Source organism: Falco peregrinus, chromosome 5 (genome assembly GCF_023634155.1).
Source record: "Falco peregrinus isolate bFalPer1 chromosome 5, bFalPer1.pri, whole genome shotgun sequence".
Taxonomy (NCBI): Eukaryota; Metazoa; Chordata; class Aves; order Falconiformes; family Falconidae; genus Falco; species Falco peregrinus.
In genome coordinates this window covers 12,845,446-12,873,362 of record NC_073725.1, presented here as the reverse complement: position 1 = coordinate 12,873,362, position 27,917 = coordinate 12,845,446, and the positions used below count along the sequence as shown (strand labels likewise).

The window sequence follows — 27,917 nt, the reverse complement described above, 5'->3', positions numbered from 1 at the left end:
CTGGGGAATGGCAGTTCTGCGTTTTTGCTTTTATACTTCTTCAGTACTAAATGCCTCATGTCCTTTAAGAGAATAATCTTGGGAAACATAAGGGAAAAATCTTTCTGTGAAGAGATTGGGTTTGCTACAGACAACACATGGACACATGGAGGTAACCTGCCATGACACTAGAACTGAAACGTTACACCACTGATCCACTGTCCCTCTGCTCTTCCATCTACAAGCACACATCCCTTCATTGACACAACTCTCTGGCTGGCAATGAACATAAATTTAACTTGCCATACTGAAGGTGCCACTCACTTTAAAAGTTACTTTTCTCTTCACAGCACTTTAGTAAGGGGTAAATAAATCCAATTACCACAGCAAAATACCTCTTCTAATACTGCAAAAAAATGCTTTGCCGAACACTGTCAAATTAAACTCAAACACACACATATACAAAAACTGGGACTGGTAAAGTGCTTAGGTTTTCCTTTTAGAAAAGAGGTCCTTCTGCAAGGACCAGAGATCCTTTGGCTTCCACAAGTCTGATAACTCATCATATACACACCCCTAAGATTACCTGTGGGCTGCAATTAAATACAAATATTAGAACACAGGAGTGATTTTAACTGAGTTTGTTTGATACAGCTTGTCTCCCTACAAAGACCACAGCCAGCAGCTTTACTCCATTGAGATGGAAACTTCCACCAGGGTCTGGAAAGAGGCGCAGCACCACAGTGGTTGGAATTGGGCTCCCAGGAGACAGTCATTCCCCTGCTACGGTCACTGTGTGGTGAGAGAAAACTGAAGAACTTGTCTCCAAAGAGTTGAAGTGTGTGGAAGTGGGCTTCAAACTGGGATGAGAGTCCTGTGCTACTGAATGGGTACGTAGTGTAATTCTATCCATGTTGCTGTATAGCTAAGTCCCACCAGAGGTTATGCTATTATGAAGTCAAAATATTTGAACACAAAAGTGGATAATGAACAATCCTCAATTATATACCTTCATTTTAATTTTACCCTCCTCATATAAATCAATGTACCGATGCTTATGTGGAGTACACGTTTGAATTTTGATTAATTGACACTGTGAAGTGGAACCATACCTGAGAAACTGATCAAAGGTCGGAAACAAAACTAATCTGTACACAGTGGGATTCTGTTTGTTGCTTCCTTCTAGTATACTGCTAATATTTAGGCAAAATATATCCAACCTCTCCTGTGAGGTAAACAAAAAATCACCTGCACTGCTTCTAATGAATGTCAGTAGAAGTGTAATGCAGCTTTAAGTAGCAGTTATAAATTGATGAAAGATGACATTTTACTTAGGGGAAAAAAAAAAAAAAAGACACTTGACTGGTCAAATCATAAAGCAGATTCAGATTCGGCAGAGACTCTGTAAGACAGCTGTGCTTTACCTTTTTCCAGTATTTGAAATGCATTACTGAAGCACTGAGGATACAACTACAAAGGACCTTTCTGATGGGTAAGCATATAAGAGAGGGGTAACGTGCTGATCCTGGCAATCCAGAGTATACAGGAATGCAGTTATCTTGCAGTCCCTGAAGCAAAGCTTCAGAAGCAACACTTCAGATATTGTTATTCTCCAATAATCAATACAATTAGCTAACATATCACCCATCCTCCCCTTTTCACTAAATCAAATGGTGCTCATAAAAGAAGCAGAGTCTTTACAGCCGAGGGCTCTTGTCAAAAGGAGCAGCTGGCTGCTCTTACATGACCTAGGACTTTAAATCGGCTGCAAGCAGAGTGAGGTTACAATGTAAGCACTTTTAGCTGGATAGAAGCAGGTATCCACTTACTGTTGGTTGCATAACATATGGTGGATGAGGCATCCATGAAGTACTCTGGACCTGTGTATCAAATACTTTTAATTAGCACAGAAAAGTTTAAAACAGAAACCAAAGACTTACTTGATAGTATTATTTCTATTACAAATGGCGCTAATTTTGGCAAAAGAGTTATGTAACTGAACACAAAATTCATTTATGCTTCATGGAGCTACTGACAAAACGAAAAGGTTTCAAATTTCATTTGATAATTTTTTCTACCAAAGTGGGATTGCATCACTTCTGTGATCCACACCATTTTATCTCATAAAGCAATCTTCAATTTTCCACGTTGTCCTATTTTAACATATGTATTATTTGCTTTCAGCCATCAATACAGTCATGAACGTGTCATCCAACCGACAGTGCAGGAGACAAAAAGTGTTCAAAGTTTATTTTCAAAAATTTCCGTATGAACTTTTGACGATATAACATTTTCAGAGATTCCAGAATGATTTATTCAATTTTCAGTAAGAACTGCTGATCTAATTCAGAGTTTCTGAAGCTTATTCTAATTGAAAGCTTCCACGGCAAAGCTGGCTTAAGAAGTCTCTGTCCTTCAGGATCAGCTCTTACCATGGGCATCGTGGGGTCCGTTCTCACCAGAACTCTCTATACCTCACCAAATTCTGTCTTTGCTGTTCTGCCTTAACTGACAAGTAACATATTCCAGTTTTACTAACAATTAAATGCATTACAGAGTGCTTGCACATTTGTAGTGGCATCTCTGATATCATAGCTCCTTCTTGTGCTGAGCGTGAACAGCCCACATGCTACCATAGCTCAGCCTCAGCCTCCAGAATCGTGTATCCCACTTTCCTTTTGCATCAGCCTGGGCACCACAACACACAGGACGTACACAACAAATATAGCTGTGCTACAGCCATCGATGGGCACCTCACTGGCTACCCCCAAGCTCCCAGAGATGGGCATGTGGCATCTCGAAATGAACATGAGCAGGAATGATCAGGAGAAAGCTACAAGGTCCCAATTCTCCACATGCCCTGTGATTTCATTCTTGAAACAAGTGGTGAGAATTAATTGCATAATTGTGTGCTTCAACACTTCTTTAAGTCTATCAAAGTAGTTTTTGTTGAAAAGCAGGTTCAGTGACATATTTAGAACAACAAACAGTGCACACACATGTAAACACACCTCTACTACAAAAATTGCTGTTGTGAATACCCACTAGTTAAAATATATTTGAGCTGTCACAGCTTGCTGCTGTTCATTACTCCCATTCTTGCACCCTTGCAGTTCTTCCTCTGTGCCAGGGCAAATGTCTTTGGGCTTACACTGCAAGCTATCTATGGGGAATGATATTGGGCAGAAAAATAAAAACCAATGCTTTTGGTGCAAACGTGTCAAATGCAAACCATGAACCGATGCAAAGGTTCAAGTCAGGATGGGAAAAGGGAGCAACTGTGAACCGTCGAGCAGTGATGGCAGTAAGTGGCTGGGTGGCCTGAATTCAGTGGCATGAATAAGAGGGAGGAGACATGACTCTTAAACCAGCTTTGCTGCTGAGAAAAGTGCATGTGAGCTGCACTTGTATGTCTCTGGCACTGACGTTTTCTTGGTGTTGCCATTTACTGCAATTTACTGAATTTCTATCACCAAAAAATCTTCTGTTTGGCAAGTGTTACCTAGCCATCTACAATTAAATAACAAAAAAATCCAAGAAAATTACAAGGATCATTTATCTTTGAATATCAATTTTAAAACACAGTTAAGTGTAAACATAACTTCCTAGAATTACCTGTAAGCAGTAGCATACCATCTCACTTCCCCCCCCCCCGCCAAAAAAAACCCCAAAAAACCCCAACAAACCAACCCTAACATTAAGAACAACGTGTAAGAGCAATGGGAACCACCGTGCAGCTTTGCAAGTTTTGGGTAGCTTATCTCAGGTAGGACTCGGGACTGGAAGAACACTGAGGCTATAGGACAGAAATAACTGAAATGGGAAAATATATAACCAATGACCAGCTTCAGAGTGAAGTGATATTTCCCAGCGAATGGCTAATAATAAAACTATACAATCTGGTTTTGACTTCCATCTCAGAAAGCCAGAGCACGGCAATAATTTCCCAGTGGAGATCTGTGAGGGATATGCTGAAAAGAGAAATTCTGAACGACAAAGTGTGTGGGAGACTAAAGAAGGATGTGAGGACAGTTATCTTCTTGTAACTTGCTTTGTCAGGGATTATTGGATAAAAATCAGTGCTTTTAAAGGTTGCTGTTACTCAAACAAATACAGCTGAGGTCAAAAGGACAAAATATGATGCAGTCAACATACATTATAAAAAAACACATTTAAAAAAAACAGTTGGCTAATGAAGGGAAGCCAAAATGACAAAACATTTCAGTAAGAATGATAAGCTTCTGCTGTTGTCAACTGGAAATGAAGCACATGCTGTTTACTAGAGAAGCTGACTGAAACAAAAATTCTGGTGGTTTTCACTGCTAATGTAAAGAATGAAGGAAATGGTTAAAACCCTACATCAAATGATACCTGAATACTACTAGAAAGCCTTTTTTTAAAAGTGTGACTCAAGAGCGCAAGCACTCACATTTTTCTGTGGTATACACTCTGCCTTCATCCACATCCAAAACATAATTAACTGGGAAACACAGTAGACAAGCGCAAATCTGACGTACCTGATATGTAGAGACAGGGGAAGCAGCAATGAATGGCGTGATTGATGTCTGTGGAATCATGCGGTTTGTTGGAATACTGTACGGTGAGGAATAAAATCTGCAAATAAAGAACAAAAGCAAGATATTTTGAACTTTTCAACTGCTCGGCTCTGACTAACTAATTCACTGCCTCCCAGGCAAAAACAAGAAGAGTCTACACAGGTAATTATGTCCATCTATTTCCAAAACCACAATAAAGAAGATGTGATGGCTCCACTGAACAGATCTTGAAAATGGAAAGGAGGAGGAATATTTACACAAAGCATATTTTTTTCACTTCAACTAGCACAAATATAGAACTTCACGATACAAGAAGTAATTATCTGAAATGCAAAGGCAGCTGATTTTCCAGAGTGCTAGCTAGTGAAACTTCTTATGTGATATCGAAGACAATATTACTGATTTCGTTTTTACATGCAGTGCTGTTTTCTTTTCAGATCTTAATGCTTCAATGCTGAGAATAACACATTCCATATACATCAGGAATTATGAGTCTAAATGCCCCAGGCAGCACTGAAAATCTCAGATTTAGTTGTTTTTATTTCCACTGTTGCATGCTACGAACAAAAGTTGCACTATCTCTTGCTTGATGGTAATAAATGTTGTATTGCTTCTTCCCTGTGGGTTAATGATTATTGATAAAATTATCACTTGGGAAATACTGCTACTGGTGGATTGTGTAAGTACTTAATATGAATGTGCTTGTAAAGATTTTTGCATTTGCCCTTTTTTCAGTTTTAACTCTAAGTTAGAAAAATAAAATTGCTTAAAAAAGAATGTTTGTGGTCTTACAGCTGTCAAAATGCTGATATTTTGGACTCCAGGAGAACGAAACAATCCTGTGTAGTGTTCTCTTGTCCAATTTATACCCCATGCAGATAGTCCTCATACAGCATGCACCAATCTTAGAGGAGTAACAGAAAATTTTGCACATGTGCTCTCTCTGTAACGGTGAAGTGGATTACACACCTTGTCTTTTTATGCTGTTTTTCTCCCCACGCTGAGGCAATCAACAGTAGCTTTCCATGAGAGCCATGCAACAAAAAAATCATTACTGATGTTTAAACAAGTGCTCTGTTTCCTGATCGCCCTGGCATCCTGGATTTACTACTAATCAGTCTAGTTCAGACTGGATGCAGTCATTCTGGATGCAAGCTCAAATAACCACCAACTTCATCCAACCAATAGCACTGGAAAAACAGGCTGCCGTCTTTGAAGGTTGGGTGGAAACATTTGAAGTTAGGAGGGAAGAGGGAGGCAGAGAAGCAATCATTTGTTCTCTCTATTCCAAATAAGATTTTAAAATGCCAAAAACAGCAGGTGGCGTCTGAGTGATTTTTTGTTTTAATAGAAATATATTGCTATTTTAGGAACATTTATCTGCCCTTACAATGCTCACACAGAGACTATTTTAAAACTGTGCCTTTGCCCAATTTTATATATATCCTATTATGAGAACTTAGAGGCATTTCTGTCCCACTGCTTGTATCAAATGTTACGTTCATACAACCTAGGGGGGGGGAGAAGAATTTTTATAGCACTAGCCAGGTTCATCTATGGCATTAACATGATGCATATGCTGTCTAAAGTCCTGTCCCAGGGGCCTTCTCCCTGATCAAGGTTAACAGACATCATTTTGGCTGTGCTGTTGGTAAGTGGATGCACTAAGCAATGCTCTGTGTGGCACATGAAAACAGTCAATGGCAGACTAACAGAATGTACTCTATGGGTAAAAACTATAATGCATAGAAATACATATAAACCTCTTAAACTGAAGAGCTGTATAAAACCAAAACTCTTTTGAGAAAACAACACTTTTCTTCCCCCCTTTTTGTTCTCATTCAATCCATCAGCCTGGCACTGGTGCTGCGCTCATACCCATATCGCGTAAAAACTGCCTGCACAAAGACAAGTGCAGGGGAGAAACAACTTTCCATTTGGAAGTAGTGCTGACTCTTTGGAATAAACTCTCCAATAAATCCCAGCAAATACTACCAAATTTACAGAAAACGTGTGCTAAGCCCAGAACTTGACAGACAGCTAACCATTTCTGTTTCAGCTTAGAGATGCAGTTATCTGAATAGAACATAAGCTTGTAGAATATACACTCTGGTAATGTGAAAAATACAACCCTTCCAACACCCCTGCCAATACCATTTATCTGCCGCAGTTTGGAATGCTCTCAAATAAGCATCAAATAAAACATGCTATCCGGACACTCAGCTATGTTGTCAAAATTCACTCATCAGAGCGTCATAGAAGAGAAAGGAAGGAAATCTGATGTAGCAAACAACAACGTGAGAAAATCCAGTTCATATATTTCAATTTTAACAATAATAAAACAAATTCAGCAATCTGAGTCACCATGAAAGGCTGTAGGTCAAACATTTTGCAATTAGGAATCCCTCACACCCAGACATGAAGGCTTATCTTCCTGCCACAGTGTCACTTGTGCCAAAAGGGATCTAAAAAAAGTATGTGGATATCTCTGCCATGCGTGAAGTACAGTGGTATGGTGAAGATGCGGTGTTCTTGCCGAGGACAGACCCAAGCGGAGCCTCCCCAAGGTGTGGGATGCTCAGCCTACCACAGTGCTGGAGCTATGCACTGCCCCAGCAGCGCCCGCTCACAGAGGGCTCAACGTGCTCTCACCCACGGGACAGGCAGACATCTCTCCAAATTCCCTTAAATATAAATAGGCCAATATCCTAACATGTAATTGGCATAAGTGACATGCTGGGGACCTAATAAAAGACAGGAGGAGCAAAAATGCAAGAGTGGCCTGTTCTGGTGTAAACCCTACAGCATCCCAACAAGATCTACAACTGCTGACCCTGCCATATTTGATCTTAGGCTTTCTCCCTTTTTTTTGTTTTTCTTTAGGCTCAGTGAGAAGTGAAATGAGATGGAAGATGCATGTTGTAAGCCTGTCCAAGGGAATACAGGATTCTCAGTCATCAGAATGGGTACATCACAAAGAGGAGTGGAAAGAGAGATGAATGATACGGCTTTGACTCATTTTAGATATATTCAATTATTTCCCCAAGGTTCGTGGCATTATAACGTACATTCTCTGGTATGGTACTTTGAGAGCTGTAGGCTTTGTGCTAGTTGACCTGTGGGCTCTAAGGAGAGCTCTCCAAAAGGCTCAGTTGCATCTTCTGCAAATGCACTTTGCATCCTTATATTGGTCTGTGCAGCTTTTTGCAGGCATGAGCCACTGTCCCTGCTCCTCAGCTGCAACTGCAGTGCTAGAAGCAAAAGTACAGAAAGGCAGGTGGCAGGGGTGAGGCAAAATGGACATTACCCTTGTATTAAAAATAGTTTTTCAGCATTCCCAGATTCCGTAAGCACAGGGAAAACTCATCACTGGGAGGCAAAAAGATGTTCCTGGATGCTCATGAAGAAGGGTTTAGAAAGGGGTCAGAAGAAAATGTTTTTAAGAGATGTTAAAAGAACCACATTCCCAGTACATCATCATCAGGCACGCACAGGCAATGCTTTAAGAACAGCTTCTGTTGCTTAACAGACAAAGCACATACTCCTACATCAACCTTCCCTCTGCATTTGGGGACTGCACTATCTGTAGCGTCTGGTCGCTATTTCCCTGCCAAGAAGTAGGAAAAAAAATCCATATGGTTCCCATCCTATGGGGGAATGTGCAAGCTTCCTCACAGAATCTGCACAAGAGCAAGATCCTATTTGCACTGCAATAAACACCATTTGCTCATGCCTCATGCCTGCGGGCCGTACTGAAAGAGTTAGATTCATAAATAGTATCCTGGGGCTCACATAATGTAACAGTATTACCAAGCGTTATCAAGGCAGCAATTTTCTGTTGCAATAAGCCACACAGTCAGATGTTTGAGATGAAAAAGACCTATCTGAATATTGAGCCCACTGGCCAGCAAATGCACAGTATAGTCCCCCAGATATCAGATATTAAACTGATACAGTACATCGCAATCTTAGCCAAATGGCCAGGAGGACTCAAGCCTTAGGACGATTTTAAATGAGCATCCTTACAGTGCAAGTACAAGAGCTCTTTTCTGTTCTTTGTATGAGTGCATTAAACCACTAAAAAAATATTAATACCACAAATTGAAAAATCAATAGCATATTACAACAGGCACACTACTCCCCAAAATAAAACCTGAGTACCTTTGTAAATGCAATTCAGAAAAGGCTGATTATAAAACAAAAAAGACGCCGAGAGATTGGCGGGGGAAAAGAGCTTACCTACTGAAGTGTGTGGTTACCATGTCTTCAGTAACTCATACTGCAATGCTAAGGTGCACTACAGGCTGGATTCTCCACTTCATTATACCATTTTTACACTGGTGTAAAATCACTGGATGCTCAAATAGAGTTACATGGGCATAAAAACAATATAATGAAATGGAGAATCAAGCTTTACAATGTAATAGACTCAGAAGAAAATTATCTATTCCTTTGTGGGGAAAAAATCTTAGCTATTTCTAGTGAAAGCCTCTCTCTCACTCTCTTTTGTTTTATTCCTGCTATAGATTTTCAAGGCAAATAAGCAGTTACACAGTAATAAAAGTGATAATACTGCACCATGAGCAATGAGAACCCACCGTTTCATCTGGACAACATGCAAGAGTCCAGATTCTTCTCTGAGGTGTGGGTGTGGTTATGCCCTGACCCAAACCCTAATATAATCCACACCTCTTAAGGAATTGTGAATTTTAAATACCACCCTGTGACACCTGAAGAGACATGTCTCTCTAGTAGGCTTCCACCCTCCATATAATCCTGTGCAGACTTAGCAACTTACATGCATCAAAATGCATCAACCCTATAAAGGGCTCTTCAGATGTCAGCATGTGCAGTCAATCTCTCTTTTTTTAAGTTTTATTGGTCATTCATACCTCACCTGAATCTTCACCTTGGCTTGGGTACCTTTACAGTTCCCGTCTCCAGCCTCAGTTCACTAAGCTCCACACTGGTGGGCACCCAAAAGGCCAAGTGACTCATGCTTATCACAGCACATCAACAAGTCCTGAGCTGTGTGCAGGGTCAACAGCTGCTTAACCTGACTGCTGCACCAAACAGGCCTGCTGCAAGGAAGCAGTCTTTGTTTTACAGACCTCTGGGTGACACTGTTCCGTGCAAACACTAATGGCTTGGCCCACCTTACTGCCAAAGTATTACGGAGGATTTCACCCACAGGGCAGGTACAGGCACACCATCGACACAACCAGGCTGCAAGCTGCAGCTCTGTGCTCGCTTCCTGACTGTCCTTACTGTGAGGAAGAGCAATGTGTTTGCTTAACTCCCCTTCATTGACAGTTAGGTGAACTTCATCATGCTTAAGAGCATTTAACTCTTTCACCACGGCCACACGCCTGCCGTGATACCAGTGTCTGGTGTCACTGAAGAACAAATCGTATTTGCCCATTTTACGAGCAAAGCATTGAGGTGCTCCCAGACTTAGCTAAAACAAAACCCATGAGATAGACTTCTGTTGCACTTGCAAGCAAAGAGGCTTCTGAAAAACAGTAAAAATGTAGAACTACAGGATATGTAGAGACTATGACATGAATGTCTGGGGAGCTAAAAAGAAACTGTGTAACCAAAGGGTCCTGGTGATCCCCAGGTAAGATGCAACCAAAGGAAGGAACAACAGTTGTGTAAATTTTGGTGGACAAATCGATTTTCCCGCATAATAACAGCTTCTCCTTATAATACTGCATACAATCAAGATCTCACCATAAGAACATTTTGAATGAGATGATTTTGTTTTGATGGAATTGAAAATATTTTGACACTCCAGAAAGAAGAGATATGTCAAAGCGGTAATTAATTGTCACTCGTAGAGAGATATCCAGGGCTGTAGTTTATTTCGTGCTCTACAAATAAAAGAACATTTTAAAAAACGGAGAGCTGAAATTCTACATTGTGTACTATTTCTTTTCCCAATGATCAGTGACAGTAAGTTCAAACAACTGAATGACCAAACCACCTGAGCAGCCTGAACACCTGAGCAGTACTGGTACTCTTTGATACAAGTGATGTCTGATTCTGAGATGACTTTCATAATTTAAAAAAATATATTCTTAAGGTAAAATTATATTAATCTCAAAGGATCATTCAAATTACAGTTTCCAAACATTCATGCAACTGACATGCAGGAATTCTACTGAAATAAAAGCCAGTTGTCCAGACGAAATGCTGGTGGACTATGAACTAGTGGTGGCTTTATTTATAGCCTATAGCATGTAACCAGCTGAAAAGTATGACGATAGAGAAGAAAGACTTGTTTGGGAGGTCATAACAGGGAAACAGAGCCAGAGGATTCTAAAATCACAGCCACAGTGTGAAAGCCCTCTTTTTCCTGAGTTGCTCTGGTTTGGCCGTTTCCTTCACAACATGGGAATATCACGAGTCCTGCAAAGCTACTGCTTGTAAAAGGCAATTAAGCAAAATATACTATTATCATTGTTTTTTGTTTTTTAAAGTACTGGGAATGTTAGTTTTTTCCTAAATGTTTCAACTAGCAGTGCCTGAACAAATACTTAACAAATAAACCCATTCTTGTCTGTATCAATACATTCTCCCCTTCAGCTGGAGAACACAGACAGAAGTATGCATGGAGTTTGATAATGATATCAAACATCTCTCTGATCAAAGAGTGACTGTCAAAGAGTTCACGGCTGAACCTCCTGCTTCTCTTCAAATTGTTGTTCGCCTATCTGAAAGGATAGCTAGATTTCAAGGCTCTGTTTTTCCAGCTCATGAAATAATTGGAAATGTAATCAGGCAGGTAAATAATAAAATGATGTAATTTCTTTGCTAAAATTGAAAAATTTTACAATCCCTTGTGTCTTCAAATGGTAGCTGAGAAATGAAGAGTGTTGCTCAGAGTTTTACCCGTAAATCCCGTCTGCTTACACACTAATTTAAGGCTTTCTTCTGATTTGGCATTTCTATTCAGACAATGCCATGGAAGCCAGCCAGCCTGTAGAGAGAGCCCCAGATGAAGTAACAGCTCTATTATCCAAAATACACTGGAATCTTCAATGATTATTTTAACAAAAGCAAAGTCAGTAAAGGGAAACTTCATTGGTTTCCACTTCATGACAGAGAGAGATTAAAAAAAATAAATCCACTAGCATTTGCCAAATAGAGATGGAAACTATTAGGAAAAACAACTTCCCATTCAAATGGGTATTACAAACAAGAGGGCATAAAAACAAAAGGGAAACTAAAAGAAGAAATTGACAATATGACATTACATGCTTCAGACAAAATATGACTGAGTGAATTTGCTTCTGAGTAAGTTTCACCACAGAAAGAGAAAACAGAAGATGGCATTCAAAATAATTTTTAGAAAGGCATAAGAAAACATGCATTCCTTACCCATTCTGTATAGCAGCTGTTGGATCGTAAGTCAAAGCCATGCCAGCCTGCACATAGTTAGGGAAGAAAAACAGATTTTTACTATTACTGCAGGGGAAAAAAAAAAAAAAAAAGACATTAAACATATTCTAAGCCAATATGAATAAAAACTGAATGCAACTTAGATGGAAATCTAAATTCTCCAGGGAAGCTCAGATGGCCCAAAGCAGCATGGACAGATTGGCTACCTTCCCTGCCAGAGAGCTTTCTGAGAAAAAGATCTGTCCAGTACGTTGGTTGTCATCTCTCCGTAACTTTTATGGCAAATGGTGGTTTTGTTGCACCAGTGTCAATTAATAACTCCACTGGGATCAATGCATTTACCTCCGATTGCTCACTATAACAGAGGGCCAAATCCTGCTGTTGCTTGTGAGACAGGTAGCTCATGAATATTCTACAGCCAACTTCACGAGAGCTTCTTGGGAAGGAGCCTCATCTTTCCTACAAAGGCTACACCCTGCAGGACCCCAGTCTACCATTTTCTTGGGCTGTCACCCTTACTTACAGTTAATTCATTACCATGAGACACGAAACAAAAGTAGAAGGGCTGTGAAGCAGAAAAGACAAAAAAAAAAAAAAAAAAAAAAAAGTGCTTGAGCTTTTGAACAAGGCTTCTAAAATACTTCAGAGGTCTGGACAGCAAAAGAATTTGTTAATGGGCTACACAGAGCCTTTCAACTGCCGTTCACCACCAAGCAGATGGTGACCTGTGTGAAAGGACTTGGCAGTGTCAAAACAGCGTCCAGTTAACAACCATCACCGCCGCCACCATTCCGGACATACCCACAGCTACTGCAGGAAAAGCAGGGAGAGGGCAGGGCTGGAGACTGAATTCCCTGCTCCACCTTAAGCTTCAGGACAGCAGCTGGGGCTGTGCAGGAAGGACCAGCTTTTTCCCCAGCATTTACTTGAATATGGGGAGCTGACAATCTCTCCTCCTACATACTGCATTTGCTTTGACTTTTAGTCTTCCTTCCTCCACCCTTCCCCCCCTGCTTTGTGAAAATCTTGCCAATGTAAGACACTACCAGGAGATGGAAGACATCTCCCTTTGTGTGGGGTTAGAAGCAGAGAGGAGAGGGCCCCGTTAGCCAAGGTGCTGCCACCTCTTTGGGAGCTGCTGAAAAATGGCCATGGCACCATCGCACCCCAAGGCACTGTATTTCTCTCTGTTTGTCATACAGACCATATGCTTGTTGCCTGAGATATGAGACAGCAGCATTTGCTTCAAGGACAGGTGCTCTACCAAGCATGCAGCAGGGTCTGTGCTCCTGGTGGGAGCTTTTAATGCCCCTGGACCCATCTACCGAAGTACTTCTGAATAATGGCATCTGTCCCCTTCCAGATGGCTGCTCAGACAGGTCAGGAAAGCATTTGGGCTTGGCCAGCTCCCATGCAGGCAGGTGAGCAGCCAGGGTAAATGCTCTGGTGACGAGCAGGCAGAGAGCAGGCAGCACTACTGGAAGAGCCAGGTTAGCCCGGCAGCTGCATGCTGGTCTAAGAGGAGATGGTCCAAGTTCCCAGAGGCCAAAAATAATTTCTGATCTGAAAGGGCAGGCTTCACACTACCTTATGTAGCAAAAAAAAAAAAAGTTCATGTCAATATTAAATTTTTATATTATTCTCATTATAAGCAGACACTAGGGTAAATGTTTTGCTTATTGAAAATGCCATTGTTTTAAATAAAATATGTACTATCTCCCAAGCAAAGGATAATTCAGGAGACTAAGGCCAAGAACACATGGCTACTTTTTTAAAATGCATTCATTTCATACAAAGAAAAATAAAAAATGGCTAATTCTGCAAGTTTAAAATGTCAAAGAATCAACTATAAGATGACCCCAACCAATGCTAATTTTGATGTAAATATTAATTAGCCTAGAAAATCATGAGGGATGATCTACTTGTTTTTGTATTCTTACGTCTTATACATTCTCAGCATATCATATTGTTTGGTAAGGTTGCATCAATTACTAATGGAAATGTACACAGTTCATCCCAAAAGAGAGCCAATAAAACCTTAATGTCATAAACATTTTTTGTCTGGAATAGATTTTAGAGAAAAAAATCCTCTCTTATTTTCCTTTCTCTTTTTAACACTTGTTAAATTTGTTATTGCTTTCTTTTTATATTCCTGTGCTGGTAAAGAAAACTCAAATAGTATGTACAAGCCCTAGAGGGACAGAAAAATTAGTTCTAACAATTTTAAAAAATAACTTACAATATTCTCTATAAATCAAGGTGTTGACATTTTAACATCTCATCACATGTCTACTCAATACTAAGAAAAAATACCCTTGTAATTCCTTGGGAAAGGAGAGATCCAAGCTTTCTAAATAAGGGAGTTCCTAGGTTATAGCTGCCTGGATCAGAGCTCGCTATATCCCACAGCTCGCATTAATGTGACCTGGAGACAAAGTGGCAACAAGGGAAGGAGGGCTGGGAGGAAAGGGGAAAACGAACAGTTGCTCTTATTTTAGTTTCTTTGACATAAATAAGAATGAGGGTGCAGAAAGGATGACTTGCAGCAGCTTTTTCACTGAAGCCCTAACAACGCTCAATGTCCACAAGACGTGCAAACACATGTTTACGCTGCCTTCGGTTACCTGGATTATGGATATTTGAGCACATGGTTCTGCACAGGTCCTCAGCCCACCCTCCAGCCCCACCGCGCCTCTGACCTGTGTGTGGGCACGTGCAGACAAACCGCACATGCTCCATTCTCTATATATTAGCATCACGTCCATTCCTGATCGTTGGTGCTAGGAATAAGTGACACTGTGGTGGGCCTGCCAAGCACAAAATACGAAAGGCTTGACACTCATCTCCTTATCTGTGCTCCATATCCATGCTGCACGGTGACAGATTACCAGAATCTGTTCAAGAACTTCAGCAGTGACCACTATAAATATCACTATCACACTTGCCAGTAAATGAAAAGTTTCACATCAGACAAATACCACACAGCATGCGGCAATATGTACATATGGTATACCACCTACAGTTTGCCCAGTAATATTGCTAATATCCCCCATTGCTGAATAGTATTAAACAGCTGCTATTTCAAATAGCTGCTAACAGAGGACTATTTACCTCTTTCTCATCAAGTTGTGTAATTCCTCCCTACAAAATTATGCTGGCTGGAAGCCCAGGAGAGGCAACAGTTAGCCTGGACCAGTGAAAGATTTATGGTCTGAAGCATCCTCATTCATTAGGAATAAAAACTGATGAGCAGTAATGACTTACTGGAAAATCGTCTGCACTTTCTTCCATAGCACACAAACAGGAATTCCAAAAATACCAAATACAGAATATTAGGGCTGGCCTCAGACTTCCATGTGACAGAGGTCCAGCTTTGTCAAAACCAAAACTGAATATAGCTAACTCTGTGCTTAATACAGTATTAACTATACCAAGGCACTGGCTGATGCCTCTGCAGCAGTCCTCTGTTGTGCTGAAGAGCATTTTCTCCCAGGTCTTTTCATCTATTGTTTTGCTGATGTTTCAGTGGAAGGACAAGACCTTATTCCTCCTTCCGATAGTGACACTTCTGATGAAGTGCACCTGAGAAAGTAGCACTGATGAATGCCGCTTTAGGAAAATATTTGTCAGATAATTCTCCTACGATGGAACAACTGAACCACAGAATTTTTATGCCGCTCAGCCAGATAATGGACATACACTCAGCTACTGAATGAAAATCTTGCACTTCTTCAACATACAATCCCTTAAAGTAATACTAATACTAATACTAATACTAATACTAATACTAATACTAATACTAATAAAAAAGGATAGCTGCTATCAGCCCCACACATGATAATAAATAAAGACCATTCTCAATGATTACTCAACTGGTCTGTTCAGAATGTCATGTGACAGAGAAATAACACCATCTTGTTTGAAATACTGATTTTTTTAAAAAGACTATTTAAACCATATGTGTCTACTTACTGTTTATTTTTACTGAAGTGTCTGAACTTAAGACAAAGGAATGAAGATTTTTGTTATTTTGTTCCTGCAGTTTTCTAATTATTGACATTGGTGAAGAAAGAGATTCTAGTAACAAGAGACCCTATCCACACCTTTCTTTAAATTTCAGGTCTTCAGTAAAGTGCAGGGAATATCAGAAAGCCTCTGGAAGGCTAGGATTCCCCCAGTAAGTTTGAAGGCCTTTGTTCAACACTTTAACATGCAAAATTTTCCATGGGCAAAGACAAGGTGTTCTGTTTCTGTCCCCTCCCCCTCTTTGTTATGATTTGAACACAAATGAGCACATTTGCTTCATTAAAAAGACTCTTAGACCATCACATTTGCATAGCTTATGTAAATTGGATTTGCAAATCTCACAAAGAAATGATTAAGTTTCGGAGTGATTATAAAAAAATAAATTATCACATCTTCAATATCAGGTGAAATAAGGCAGGTTTATTTCTCTTCCAAATCTCTGTGAAGTCTCACAAGAACCTTTATCAGTCCAGTATCTGTCTTCCAGCAATCACAAATACCTATAAATGACCAAATTTTAGGTTGTCTGATACCTTCTGTGCTGATGGGAAGCAGCTTTCATGAACAACTTCATCAATATATCACCACCTACTTGCAGCAAACAAGTTTTTCCCTCACTGTGTGCAAAAATTCACCAGAATATTGACCTACTACACAGATGTCCTATGCCTGTTCCTCAGAGGGGAATCTTCCACACCATCCCCTCGAACCTGCTCTGGCCAGCCTACGCCTAGTGCTGGAGCACCTGCGCAAAGCCAGGCTGCTGTCACTGCAGGATTTCTTACTGTGCAGGAGGCCACAGCCCCATCGGAAAAAACTGGAGAGACCTACAAATTACAAAGTGGTGAAATCCACTGATACGGTAGGTTTTCCATGCGTAAGGCTCCCGAGGTTTCTCCTCCTTAAGGTGAGATTTGGAAAACCAAGGTTGCATCCTAGGACTCAAGGGATTTCTACGGTGAACCGATGTGGGAGTTAAACCAGAAGACAAGTCTCTCTTCCTCATCGCCTCTGACTGATCCCCCCATATTTTCACACTGGGGGACTGCCGTCCCAGGGGAATGGGTGTGCTCTTGGCTACTACGGTGGAATCAATTGAAATCTCAACACTGAAATTCCTGGAGTTGTTTTGTTACCACCGCTAATATCTGCCAGGCATCACAGCACAGGATCTCTCGGGCCCTGACAGCAGATAGTCTGACTGAAACACCTTGTTTCAGGAGGAAGTGAGAGGAGGGGAAGAAGCCAACAACCCAAATTAGATTAATTTAAAATACTGATTTAATAAAATAAGCTCAGTCACCAGTAAAGTTAACTTGGCAGATTTCCTTCCTTTGATTATTCACACAGTTCTGTCAGAAATGTTCCACATTGTTAGAAAAAATTCTGAATTTATTTCTGAATAAAAACCACCTTTCCTTTTTAGAGGAGAAATCTAGAATGTTAATGTGACACCTCTTAAATATATAGATGCACATGAAAGAAACGGAGCATTTCCCAGTGATGTGTGCTCCTTAAGGAAGTTCTAAGAAAAAAGTGGTTGTAGAGGGAAAGTATGTAATATTGAGGTCAAACTTGGGAAGTGATTCATGAACCTCAGAAGGTCAGAGGTTGAGCTGATAAACACAATGGCAAGTTCAGATACCCAAATGCATGACAAGAAGCCCTTTTTGTCCTACAGAACGGGACTGGAAGTCTGATCCACACAGCTTCTGTTCTTGGGGTCGAGTCACTTTGTTCCCACTTCAATTTATCTGATGAATTTAAAGATAAGTGCTGGAGTTTACAAAAGTTAAAAGGGAAAAGAAGAGGATAATACCCTCCTTACAGGGACATACATAATAAACCAGAATCATTCTGTGTTCACAGCCAGCTCATAAATTTAACCTTGCCATCTTCAGGTCCATGAACCATCTGCTTTTGGGGATCTGGCACACCCGTTTTGCCATCAGTCTGATCCAGTGTTAAAGCAGCTGTGGATTACAGTCACATCTGCACGCTAAATATGTGTGTTACAGTGAGCTGGGAAGACTTCCAGGGACGGCTTGCAGTGCTACTGAAAATGACAGCCCACCAAATATCTCTTTGAGATACAGCAGAGTGTAGAAAAAGATATGTCCTTTTCCCCTGTCTCCAACATCTGTTCATTGTGCAAAAGAAAACACTGTTGTAGCAGCAGTTTGGAGGAAAAACCAACTGCAAGAAAATCTCTGGGGCAAATGGCATGGCATTTTTCACTGTAGAAGGAAATCCAAAAACAAAATGAAAAATAAGAAAACTAATCTCAGAGACAAGGTACAGTCCTGATTCCATTTAACCAAACCATGGCCCTGTTTATGAGTAAAAATGGTCCCTTTTAAAATCCTGATTTCAGGTACAGTGATTGCATATAGGTCATTATTTTAAAATACTTCTCTGTTTTATAAGCTCAAAATCCAACCATTTAAACTGGTCTCTGGTATTTGTGCCACTTAGGCATCTTTCCAAAACATTGCTCACAATGACAGCATCTTGTGTCATGAGGAAGTTTTAATTTGTTGCTCTGTATCTTTTAACTTATTGCCAGTTACCTTTTTCCCTTCTACTTTCTCCTTCTGTGTTGAACCTTCAGGTTCAATTCCTCTCTTTGCTAAACTAAGGTTTTGCTGAAAATAAGCATGCAAAATACTTTACCAATGTCTAACTCACACGCATGCTAAATACACAGTAAATGTCTTTGTGCATGGTTTGCATATGAGGGTACTACTGCATACCTGGACAGGCTTGGAAACTGTCTCCCACAGAGAAGAAAACATTGTTTGTCTAGGTATAAAATGCATCAGCCCTGGACACTGTGGATTATGAAACACAACTAAGTAGTAACTATCTCCTTGGAAGCATAAAAATACATCTATGTCTGAGTTATAAATGGGCCTGGCACAGATAATCATTTCTAAATGCCTGCTGTTGGTACAGAAAGGATGACCAGCACCAGCATCAACTGCTTCAGCCCTTCACTGGTACTGACTTTACAAAAAATTGGGAAGTCTCTCAAATTACCTATTGTATGTTTTTCTCTCTAAATCACTGTTTGCATTAGACAAAACTGTAATGAGTAGCAGATAAAGAGAAACTGTTAACAAAAGCAACATTCCCAAACTACTAGGTCATCTTATTTTTTTAAGAAAGAATTAAAACCATGTTTAATTCTTCAGACATTTCAGCAACTGATCTTCAAAGAAAACAAAGGAGAAAGGAGGAAAGGCGGAAGAGAGGGAAGGGAAAGAAACAGAGGTTAATCTCTTGGCTATTTAGAAACAAAAAATGTAACCAAGATTACAGAAGCAAGAAAGCAACCAATAGAATTATTGGTGGCCATTATTAAATATCATTTTAGACATCAGACCAAATTCAATGACAAGGGGGTCGCATTCAGTGGTGCATGTTGCTGTTGTGATATATACAGCAATACTGTAATGGTGATAGTGTCTTGCAAAAAGATTATGCAAATATTTAAATGGTCCAAGTTTCACAGAAGCTTGCAAATGAAGTTATCAAAATTTTCAAAATACTGTGATTGTAAAAATCCCCAACTTAATCAGTTTGGGCTGACCATAACCAGAAAGGCTACCATTTCTAGAACTGTAAACAATAATAAGCTTTGGGCTGATGCACAGCGATTTCATTTGTTTTCACTTTGTGAGATTTCTCTCTTTCTACCAGATAAATTGCAAATAACCACTCTCTTGAATACACATATCAAAATATTTCTTTCTGAATAACCAAAATGAAGTTTCAGTAAACCTGAAATAAAAGATTATGTTGTAAAATTTAAGTTGCAGTTTTAAAACCAGTCCAGTCCGATCTCAATTTGTAACTACTGTTGATTCCCCAGATATATTTTCAGCTAATGGTAATTTTTTTTGAGATATGTCACTCACCTCTGGACTTGTTAACTGAAATTCAGAAGTAAATCAAAATAAATATTTTATAATCAGAATTTGAATCTGATTAACCTCGACCACCATCTCAAAATGGTCTTGTCAGGGAGGTTCAAAACAGAGTGCTGAATGAAACCAGTGTGACTCAGGAAAAACTAGCCTCAAAAAAAGTAATTGGACTTTGTGCAGCAATCGTGTCAGTTATTAGGTCAGAATTTCACTGCAAATATTTCCAGCATTTGCAAGTTTCACTGTACATTTATTGCACCTGTATGTTAGATACCTAATTTGACAGCCTTTTATAAAGCCATCAGTAATCTAAGCTCTTGGCTCCTTAGTCCAGAACTGGTCAGCCATCACAAATCCTCAGTTAATTGCCTCAGTAAATCTGCTGAGTATTTCCTGAGGCTTCAAACAAGAGTGGAAGAGTAAGGACAGAAAGTGCTACTCGAGGTCAGGAATTCTGCCCTGGTTACAACTGGCCAAGTGACCAAATACCGAAAAAAGACCTGAAAAGCCCTAGAGAAATTCAGTGTATTGCTAAAGACCTGACTTCAAAAGGTAAGCCAATTTAAGAGCTAACTAAAACAGTTCTATATGGTTATGACGCAATCTACAACAATGTATGATAGGAATAAGATTTTCTATTACATTCTGCAGTATGGCCTGAGAACTTCACCCAAAAGAAGTAATCTTCTCCTATAAAAATCCCCGGAAGCTCTCCATAAAAGAGCGTGAAACCTCCAAGAACAGCATGGCCGGAGAGGCAGCGCTGTGGCAAACTTGCCCCTCCGCGCTAGATCTCCTGCCGTTCCCCCCCCATGGCGGAGTCCCAGGCACAGCTGCCTGTTCCCTACTTTGCATGCTCAGATCTGAGGCCAGCGACAGAACCGTTAGTGGCATTTCCCTGGGATCAGCCTTTCCAAGCAATAATCCTCACGCACGCTCAGTGTTAACGCTGGTTAAACCTCAGAAGTTTTAGAAATGCCCTTCACGTAAGTATTGAAGAATGCAAAGGCTTATCTGAACAATAGCCAAAATACGTCTTGGTCTAGATGCCACAGGATATGGCCAGGGTGGAAATACTGAGGGAGTAATCTCCTGGACACTGTTTCAATGCTTTCCTTTGGGGAAAAAACAAAGAAAAAGCAGAGGCATGGGGAATATGCCCAGATCCCACTTGTCATCAGAACTATGACACTTGTCATATATCAATTATTCCTCACTACTCACTGCCTGTTCTTTTTTAAAGAAATTAAAGTTGACAGGAGTAATTGGAAGAAGGTTACCCAAGCGCAGCTACACAGAAAGCAACTGAACGGTGTATCATGCTTAGAGTAAGATCACTAAAGGGCAAAGAGTTAGAAAAACCCTACTGCATATAGAGTATAAGAGTAATTACACAGAAGGATTTTACATTGGAAATAAGAAAATTGCAACAGTGGGGAAGAAATGCAATGAATGAATGACCCTAAAAGAGAACATGAATTCCTGTCTTTGATGCAAAAGGTATCAACCAGATGTTAGTAAACAGAGAAAATCTAACAAAATCTAAGAAAACAGAACACATTCCTAGTCTGAAATATTTCTGAGTTTGGATCTTTACAATCTTTCCACATTTGTAGATTATACCATGACAACAGCTCTGTAGTTCTTTGTGAACAACAATAAGGGATGATGGCTTCCAGCCCTGAAAACTAGTTTTTAAATGTTGATACTATGAACACAGCAACCACACCCTGCCTCTAGGCCACAGGGATATCACTGTGCTTAATATGAGCCACTCCACTAGCAGCAAATGGACTACGTACAACGTAATAAGCTGATGCCCTGAGGCCATAGGCATAATGGTGCCTTGCTGGCTTTAACTTTATATTCTCTTGTTTATTGATTTGAACTGAAGGAAGTATAGAACAGTGGAGATAATAGCTGTGATGGTATTTACTATTTAAATGGGGATTTAGAGGTCTTTAAAATATGGACTGTTGACTTCCTGAGGGTTCATTATTGTCTCCTATATATAGACCTTTGTTTCAACCTCTGTATACAATGACCTGAGTCTACTGCTGAAGCACTTGTGCACTTGTTCCTCAGTACATCCTTAACATGACAAACCATAATAGCTCCTAAGAAGATGTCTCCATTTTTTGAGACATACGACACACGAGACTCCAATGAACCTTTGGACACTTCTGCAATCTCTTGTAGCAAATGTGGTTGTCACACTGCCCACTTTCAGCCCACAAAGCTAAAAAATATTCTGGAGCATTACTGTTGGAACAGTGTACAACAACCACCTTGCTGGAGGGAAAAATTTCTACCCTTTCAAGAGGCCTTTCTGTTTTAGGAGCTCACCGATCGTGCTAGAGTGTATATGTCATAAGCTAATGGTCCAAAAAGTATCAGCTAGCAAAATCAAGTAGTTACAAAAAAGCAGAAAACCTCTAGAAACATATAACTTAGAAATACAAATTGTTTTCTTGTCTATTTGCTTTGTAAAATTGAAGTAAATACAGGAAAACCCAACAAACAAAAAATCCAATCAAAAACAACAACAAAAAAGAAAAAATCCCAACAAACTTGTATTCTAGTGGGTCACAATTGAGCAACATACTTTTTTTTTCCCTTGAAGTCTGAATCACAAACACAAAGACTAGGTGTTTAGGATAGAAATACTTGTAAGTCCTTCAGCCTTCGTAGCTATAATCATGCATAAGAATGTACTATGACCAGATCTACCTTAATCATTCAAGTGTCTTTATCCTATATAACAGTCAAGAAGAGTAAACAAGCTCCTGAAGAGTCAAATAAATTCCTTCCTTATTTCACCCACATTTGGAATCACTTCATGTACACGTACACAGAAAGGAAACTCCAGTAACAGGCTATTTGTAGCAAAGCAGAAAGCAACCATTAGATACTTCTTTTTTTAAACTTTGTACACACGATGGAGCTGAGGCTACTATAAACTGTTTTGTCTTGGACAGACTGAAGAGCCCAGCTCAGCTAACCTTTTGGAAAACTTTTACAAGGCCATACATTTGGATGTGCAAGAGCATCTCTCCCTTTTGTAAAAACCCACCTAATCCCTGATGATGTTTTATCAACGGGAACTATATGGAGGAAGTAACACTGCTGAGTTGCTTAAGTGTAAATCGCTTGGGGTATATAAAAGGTATACACGGTGCTGATGGCACACCAGTAAGAGAATACTGGGCTCAGGTCCGGCTGCAGAGTGTTTGTGGTGGTGCAAGCCTGCGCACAGTTCCACAGCTCCACACCAAGCTCTGAAATTCTCTTTTCCTGTAACTGTATGCCCCGCATGTTATTTTAAGCCTCCCTCTCCCCCCCTGCTTACATACCTTTTTCTGTGTGAAACTATTCTATTTTGTGTGCAATCTGATTTCTTCGTAGGCCTGAAAGGTAGACCTCCAGGTCTGCAGTTGACTTCTGCCAAACCCCAGGAAAATAATTGCCGTGTGGCACTTACCTCTCCTTCTCTGGGCCACGGCCTTCCATTCTGTGTGTATTTGCTTTGATTCTGGCGCTTTTTTTGCCCTCCATCAGCAAATTTGCACAGCAAAGGCTCAGTGGGGGCTGTGAAGACAAGAAACCCAGTCTATATTAGCATCCTCCCCAATGAAAGTGATTATACCAGCAACAGTAGTGCTTTGTAATACTGATCTTTTGAAGTAAAATCTTGCCTTCTGCAGATATTTTTTGCCTCTTTTAGCCTTGACTCCACTGGCAGCTGTTCTTATTAACTAAGCTTCAAAAAATATATACTGGCAGCCCTTAAAAGAATTTAGCAAATATTGTTGAAAAAATAATCAGCCTACGCAGAACGTTAAGTTGCTGTAGTGGAATAGTAAGAGTCAGGCATTAGTTCCAGCTAAGTTAGACACGTATTCATGACGAGCATTAGTGCAAGGATAAACACTGCTTTACTAAAGCAGCTTTCTGTTTTTATTGTAAAAACTTTGCAAGAATCTGTTTAAGTTTTCTCACTATTTCTGTGTTTCTCAGCACCCACGCCTTTACAATAAACAGAATGAAACAGACAGTTTTGCCAAGCACAGTCCAATTAGCTTTCTTTTCCTCTTAACTCCTCTTTTAAGCAAGCTGGCAGCTGAGGAACCCCCTTTCCTCTCCAACTGGATCTTGTGTATGTGAATACAATAGTCGGGGGGGGGGGGGGGGGGGGGGGGGGAGCAGAGCTCGGGGAAGAAAGGGTATTTCCAGAGTTGCACACCCCAAAAGGCAGCTCACAATAGGGACCCCCAGTGAAGAAATCACCACACATCAAACGGGTACAACAGGAAGAGAACTTTGTGTCTTGGGATCTTTTCCCATCTACTCAGCTTTTAACAGCTTCCTAAAAAATATTTTAGAACTGTAATTAGCTTGCTGGTGGGAGCTTGCTTTTGCTGCCTCCTTCTTAAGAGAGGGGCCAAACTCTACCCACTTCATTAGGCGTATGGTAGGATTGTCTATTGTCTACAATAACAGAGAAGTAAACTAATACTGGCTTGGCTGAAAGAAATCTAAAAATGATGTGTCACATCTGAATCTTTTCAGGAATTTTTGGGTTCCCAGGCATGACAACTAGAGGCTAGAATTAATGAACCAGGGGTTTCCATGGAAAAAAGCAAGAAATCTGTTTTTTCCTCCTCATTTCCTGTTTCTGGGAGGCTTGAAATGTCAAAGAACAGAAGTGCAGGGACATGAAGGAAATGTTGCAGTAAGAAGGTTAGTCAACTTGCTGACTTTCATATTTGTAATAAAAATTACGATTTGGTTAAAGGCTGAGATAAATTCACATAATATTAAAATAAGCTCACCTCCCCCAAACTCTTAGTTACAGCCAGCTCAAAAAGGGTCCGAAAGTGAGAACTGCGATCACTTGAAAACTGCAACCAAGGAGCAATGCACATAGAGGATCTCACATCAAAACCACAATTTCTCATCGGGACAGCATCACTTTGGCTACTTCTGAAGCTTTAACAGCTTTGTTTTTTCATTACCATTTTACCAGGCTAGTAATTTCCAAGGTCACTAGAAACTGAACTGCAGGGAACAATCCATTATTGGCAGAAAGCTCGACTGTGTGACCCCAGAGGTCATTCCCCACCTCTGACTTCGATTATTGTATCAGATTTTGGTAAAAGCAATGCTCAGCCAACCATTTTAAATTTAAAATAATGAAGGTTTAAAAGCATCCAGGTGGCTATGGAGGTTCTTTCTGCAAATGGAGAGATTTTACAGAGCTGATTGCCCTGCACTTTCACCAGTTTTACTCCACAGCGCGATGCTGCATGATTTCAGAGCGGTTACTTACAATTCACTTTGATGTGACTGTGAGGGAGGAGCAGGTGCTAAGCCAGCATTAGAGAAAGACCTATTAAACATCACATCTGAAGCTTCAAAAGCTTTTTGTTTTAAGCACTGAACAACTATCAAACCACACACAACACCATTAGGAGGAGCATGTAAAAACCATCCGCACATTGGGTATTTACACATGCCAAGATCATTTGCTAGTGTACACATATGGTATTATCCCATACACTATGATGTGGCTGAGCAAGCTAGGAAGTCATATGGCTTACTACATGTCCTCTCTATATATTAATCAACCACAAATAGGAAGCTGTTGCCATTTCTGGAATACCCATATCCAGTATTACCATCTGACAACCTCTTAGTTGTTAACTTGGGGCCTCCTAAAGTTGACTGAGATTGAACAGAAATGCCAAACAACCTTAACCCCCTGCCCCCATCAAGAAAATATGTGAAAAACATTGTACAAACTTTTCAGGAGGTAGGGAAGAAGATGGAAAAGGACAATGGTACCGTGGCCTTCACAGGTAAGTTTCTGCACAGGAGGTTATATTCCTCTACAACAAACTGAGGGGAACTCTGGAGAAAGAGTTGATCTGTGCTGTTCAGCATTAACATAAGCAAGAAGATCAAAAGAAAATGTTCTGACAGGAAGACAGAGTCCAGATAAGATGGCTTTGGGGGGTTGTTGTTTGCTGTTTTGTTTTTTTTTAAACACAGGCATATAGCTTATTACATCCAGCAAGACAGAAAATTATCTTATTAGCTCTGAAGTGGCGTAGGTCTTAATGGTTTACAACTGGAAACAACTATGGTAACCAACCTCAAAATATAAAGAAATCAAATTAATCTCTCTTCCTTCAGGATATAAGGTAAAGTGGAACAGAGTCTTAGGAGTTTAAACATGTTGATCTAAGTACACAGAAGAACTCAAATATCTGGTTTACTTCAGCCCTCTCGAAATCCCTTCTAAGAAAGGTTCTCTAGGCTTTGCAAGATCAGACATGAATAGTTGACATTAGTACTATCATTCTTACTAATCAAATATGTAACAACAGAAGGTACTGGAAAGAGCATATCCTATTCCATTATATCAGCAAAACTATTGCTAAGTAGAATTCTTTTTTAATGGTTTCATCAAATGTCAGAAGTGCTTTAAAAATAATTATTAATAAATTTACATCAGACCAGAAAAAAATCACGATTAGGTACTATGGTTATCAATTAAAAAAGAAAATACTTAGGAACTATTCAAACAATACCAAAATTACATGAATAATATCAAGACACTGCAGCAGAAGTGGGATATTTTACCCCCAAACACTTCAGAATGAGAGGAAAGAAAAAGGTGACTCTTTTAAACATTTTCTGCTTTGATTCTCTTCCATTCCTGACAGACTCTCTTCAATTTATGAACTGAATTTTTACTTTTCTCATTTTCCTCTGTATGACCACAATGACTGGGGGGAAAAAAAAAAAAAAAAAAAAAAAGCAGCAGCCTGTGTTCCTGCCTCTACTCTCACCTTTTGTACCTCTGACTTAATAGAAAATGTAATCTGGATATCTGTAGATGTTCATATTTTGAACTGATAAGCACATCTTTTTATATGGTTCCTGACATCTTCAAAATTTTGAGCATGTGTGGTATTTTGAAACATATCTAGAAAATGTACTGTTGGTATTTTCCTGTCAGAGAAGTGAGAATTGATTCATTTGAGACAAATTTCAGGCTATTCCATCCTGATAAACTCTTCAAGATAGAAGGCACTGCTCTTTCTTTGCCTTCTACCTGACAGTAACAAACACTAATACCAAGAATAAATAACAGCTTTAGCCTGAACAAGGTTCATTAAGCCATAACACATTTTTCAAGAAGATTTAAATGCTTGCTGTAGTTCCAATCCAAAGCCTGCTCCAGTTAAGACATAAATAGCCCTGAACTTGGCTTTCGGTCCTGAGAAGGAAGTGGGATCAAATTGATAGTGCTCCTAAAAAGCATTTGCCAAGATATTCAGGGCTGCTTTAGAAGAGGGCAGTAGCTGCTAGTGTTCCAATTCTGTTCCCATGGAAGTCAATGGCTAAAGCCCTATCTCTCTTCAATCAGGCCCTGAATTTAGTCTAAGAGTTCAGTGGAGGTGGAAGAGAGAGACTGGTTTTATGTCAATCAAGCCTGTCGATATTGTTGAGTTCCCTTAGGAGATCAGCTTCTCATGCTCTGCTACTTTAGATGGACAGATTGCGCGGACAGACTGTGCAGACAGACAGCGCTGAACTGCCAAAAAGGCTGTTACTATCACCAAAAGCAACACTGGTATTTAACATAGGACAAAACCTTTAGATGGAAGAAGATGGGGATAACAGTGCCCCCTTCTCAAATCTGGCAGCCTCTTTGAAATGTTCCTTCTCTGGAAAGCAACTTCAATTAAATTGGAGAATTCAACAAAAAAAGCAAACTTCTAACTAGTTCTGAATACATAATATCCTTATTCTTTCATTGATCGGAAGGCAGATACACTTGAGCTTCTACATATGCAAAAATGTATATATTCATGAGCATGTGCTTCATAAAGGAAGATGAAAGCTGTCATTTGCATTCAGTGAATCTTCTTCATTATTTCAGGCACTCTGAAACTTTTTCTATCTTGAGAGTTACTGAAAAAAGCTTGTCCTCCACAACTTCCAATTCAGTTGT

At 39.9% G+C, this 27,917-nt stretch overlaps 1 protein-coding gene across 1 annotated transcript in view; it reads right to left on the bottom strand.

The window, feature by feature from the left end:
• Positions 1-27,917, bottom strand: part of RBMS3 (RNA binding motif single stranded interacting protein 3) — a 718,801-nt gene that overhangs the window by 68,046 nt on the left and 622,838 nt on the right. The window contains 4 exon segments of the mRNA XM_055803834.1: positions 1,809-1,859; positions 4,497-4,593; positions 11,919-11,965; positions 23,376-23,482. Of these exon segments, the coding sequence (XP_055659809.1) occupies positions 1,809-1,859; positions 4,497-4,593; positions 11,919-11,965; positions 23,376-23,482 (302 nt within the window).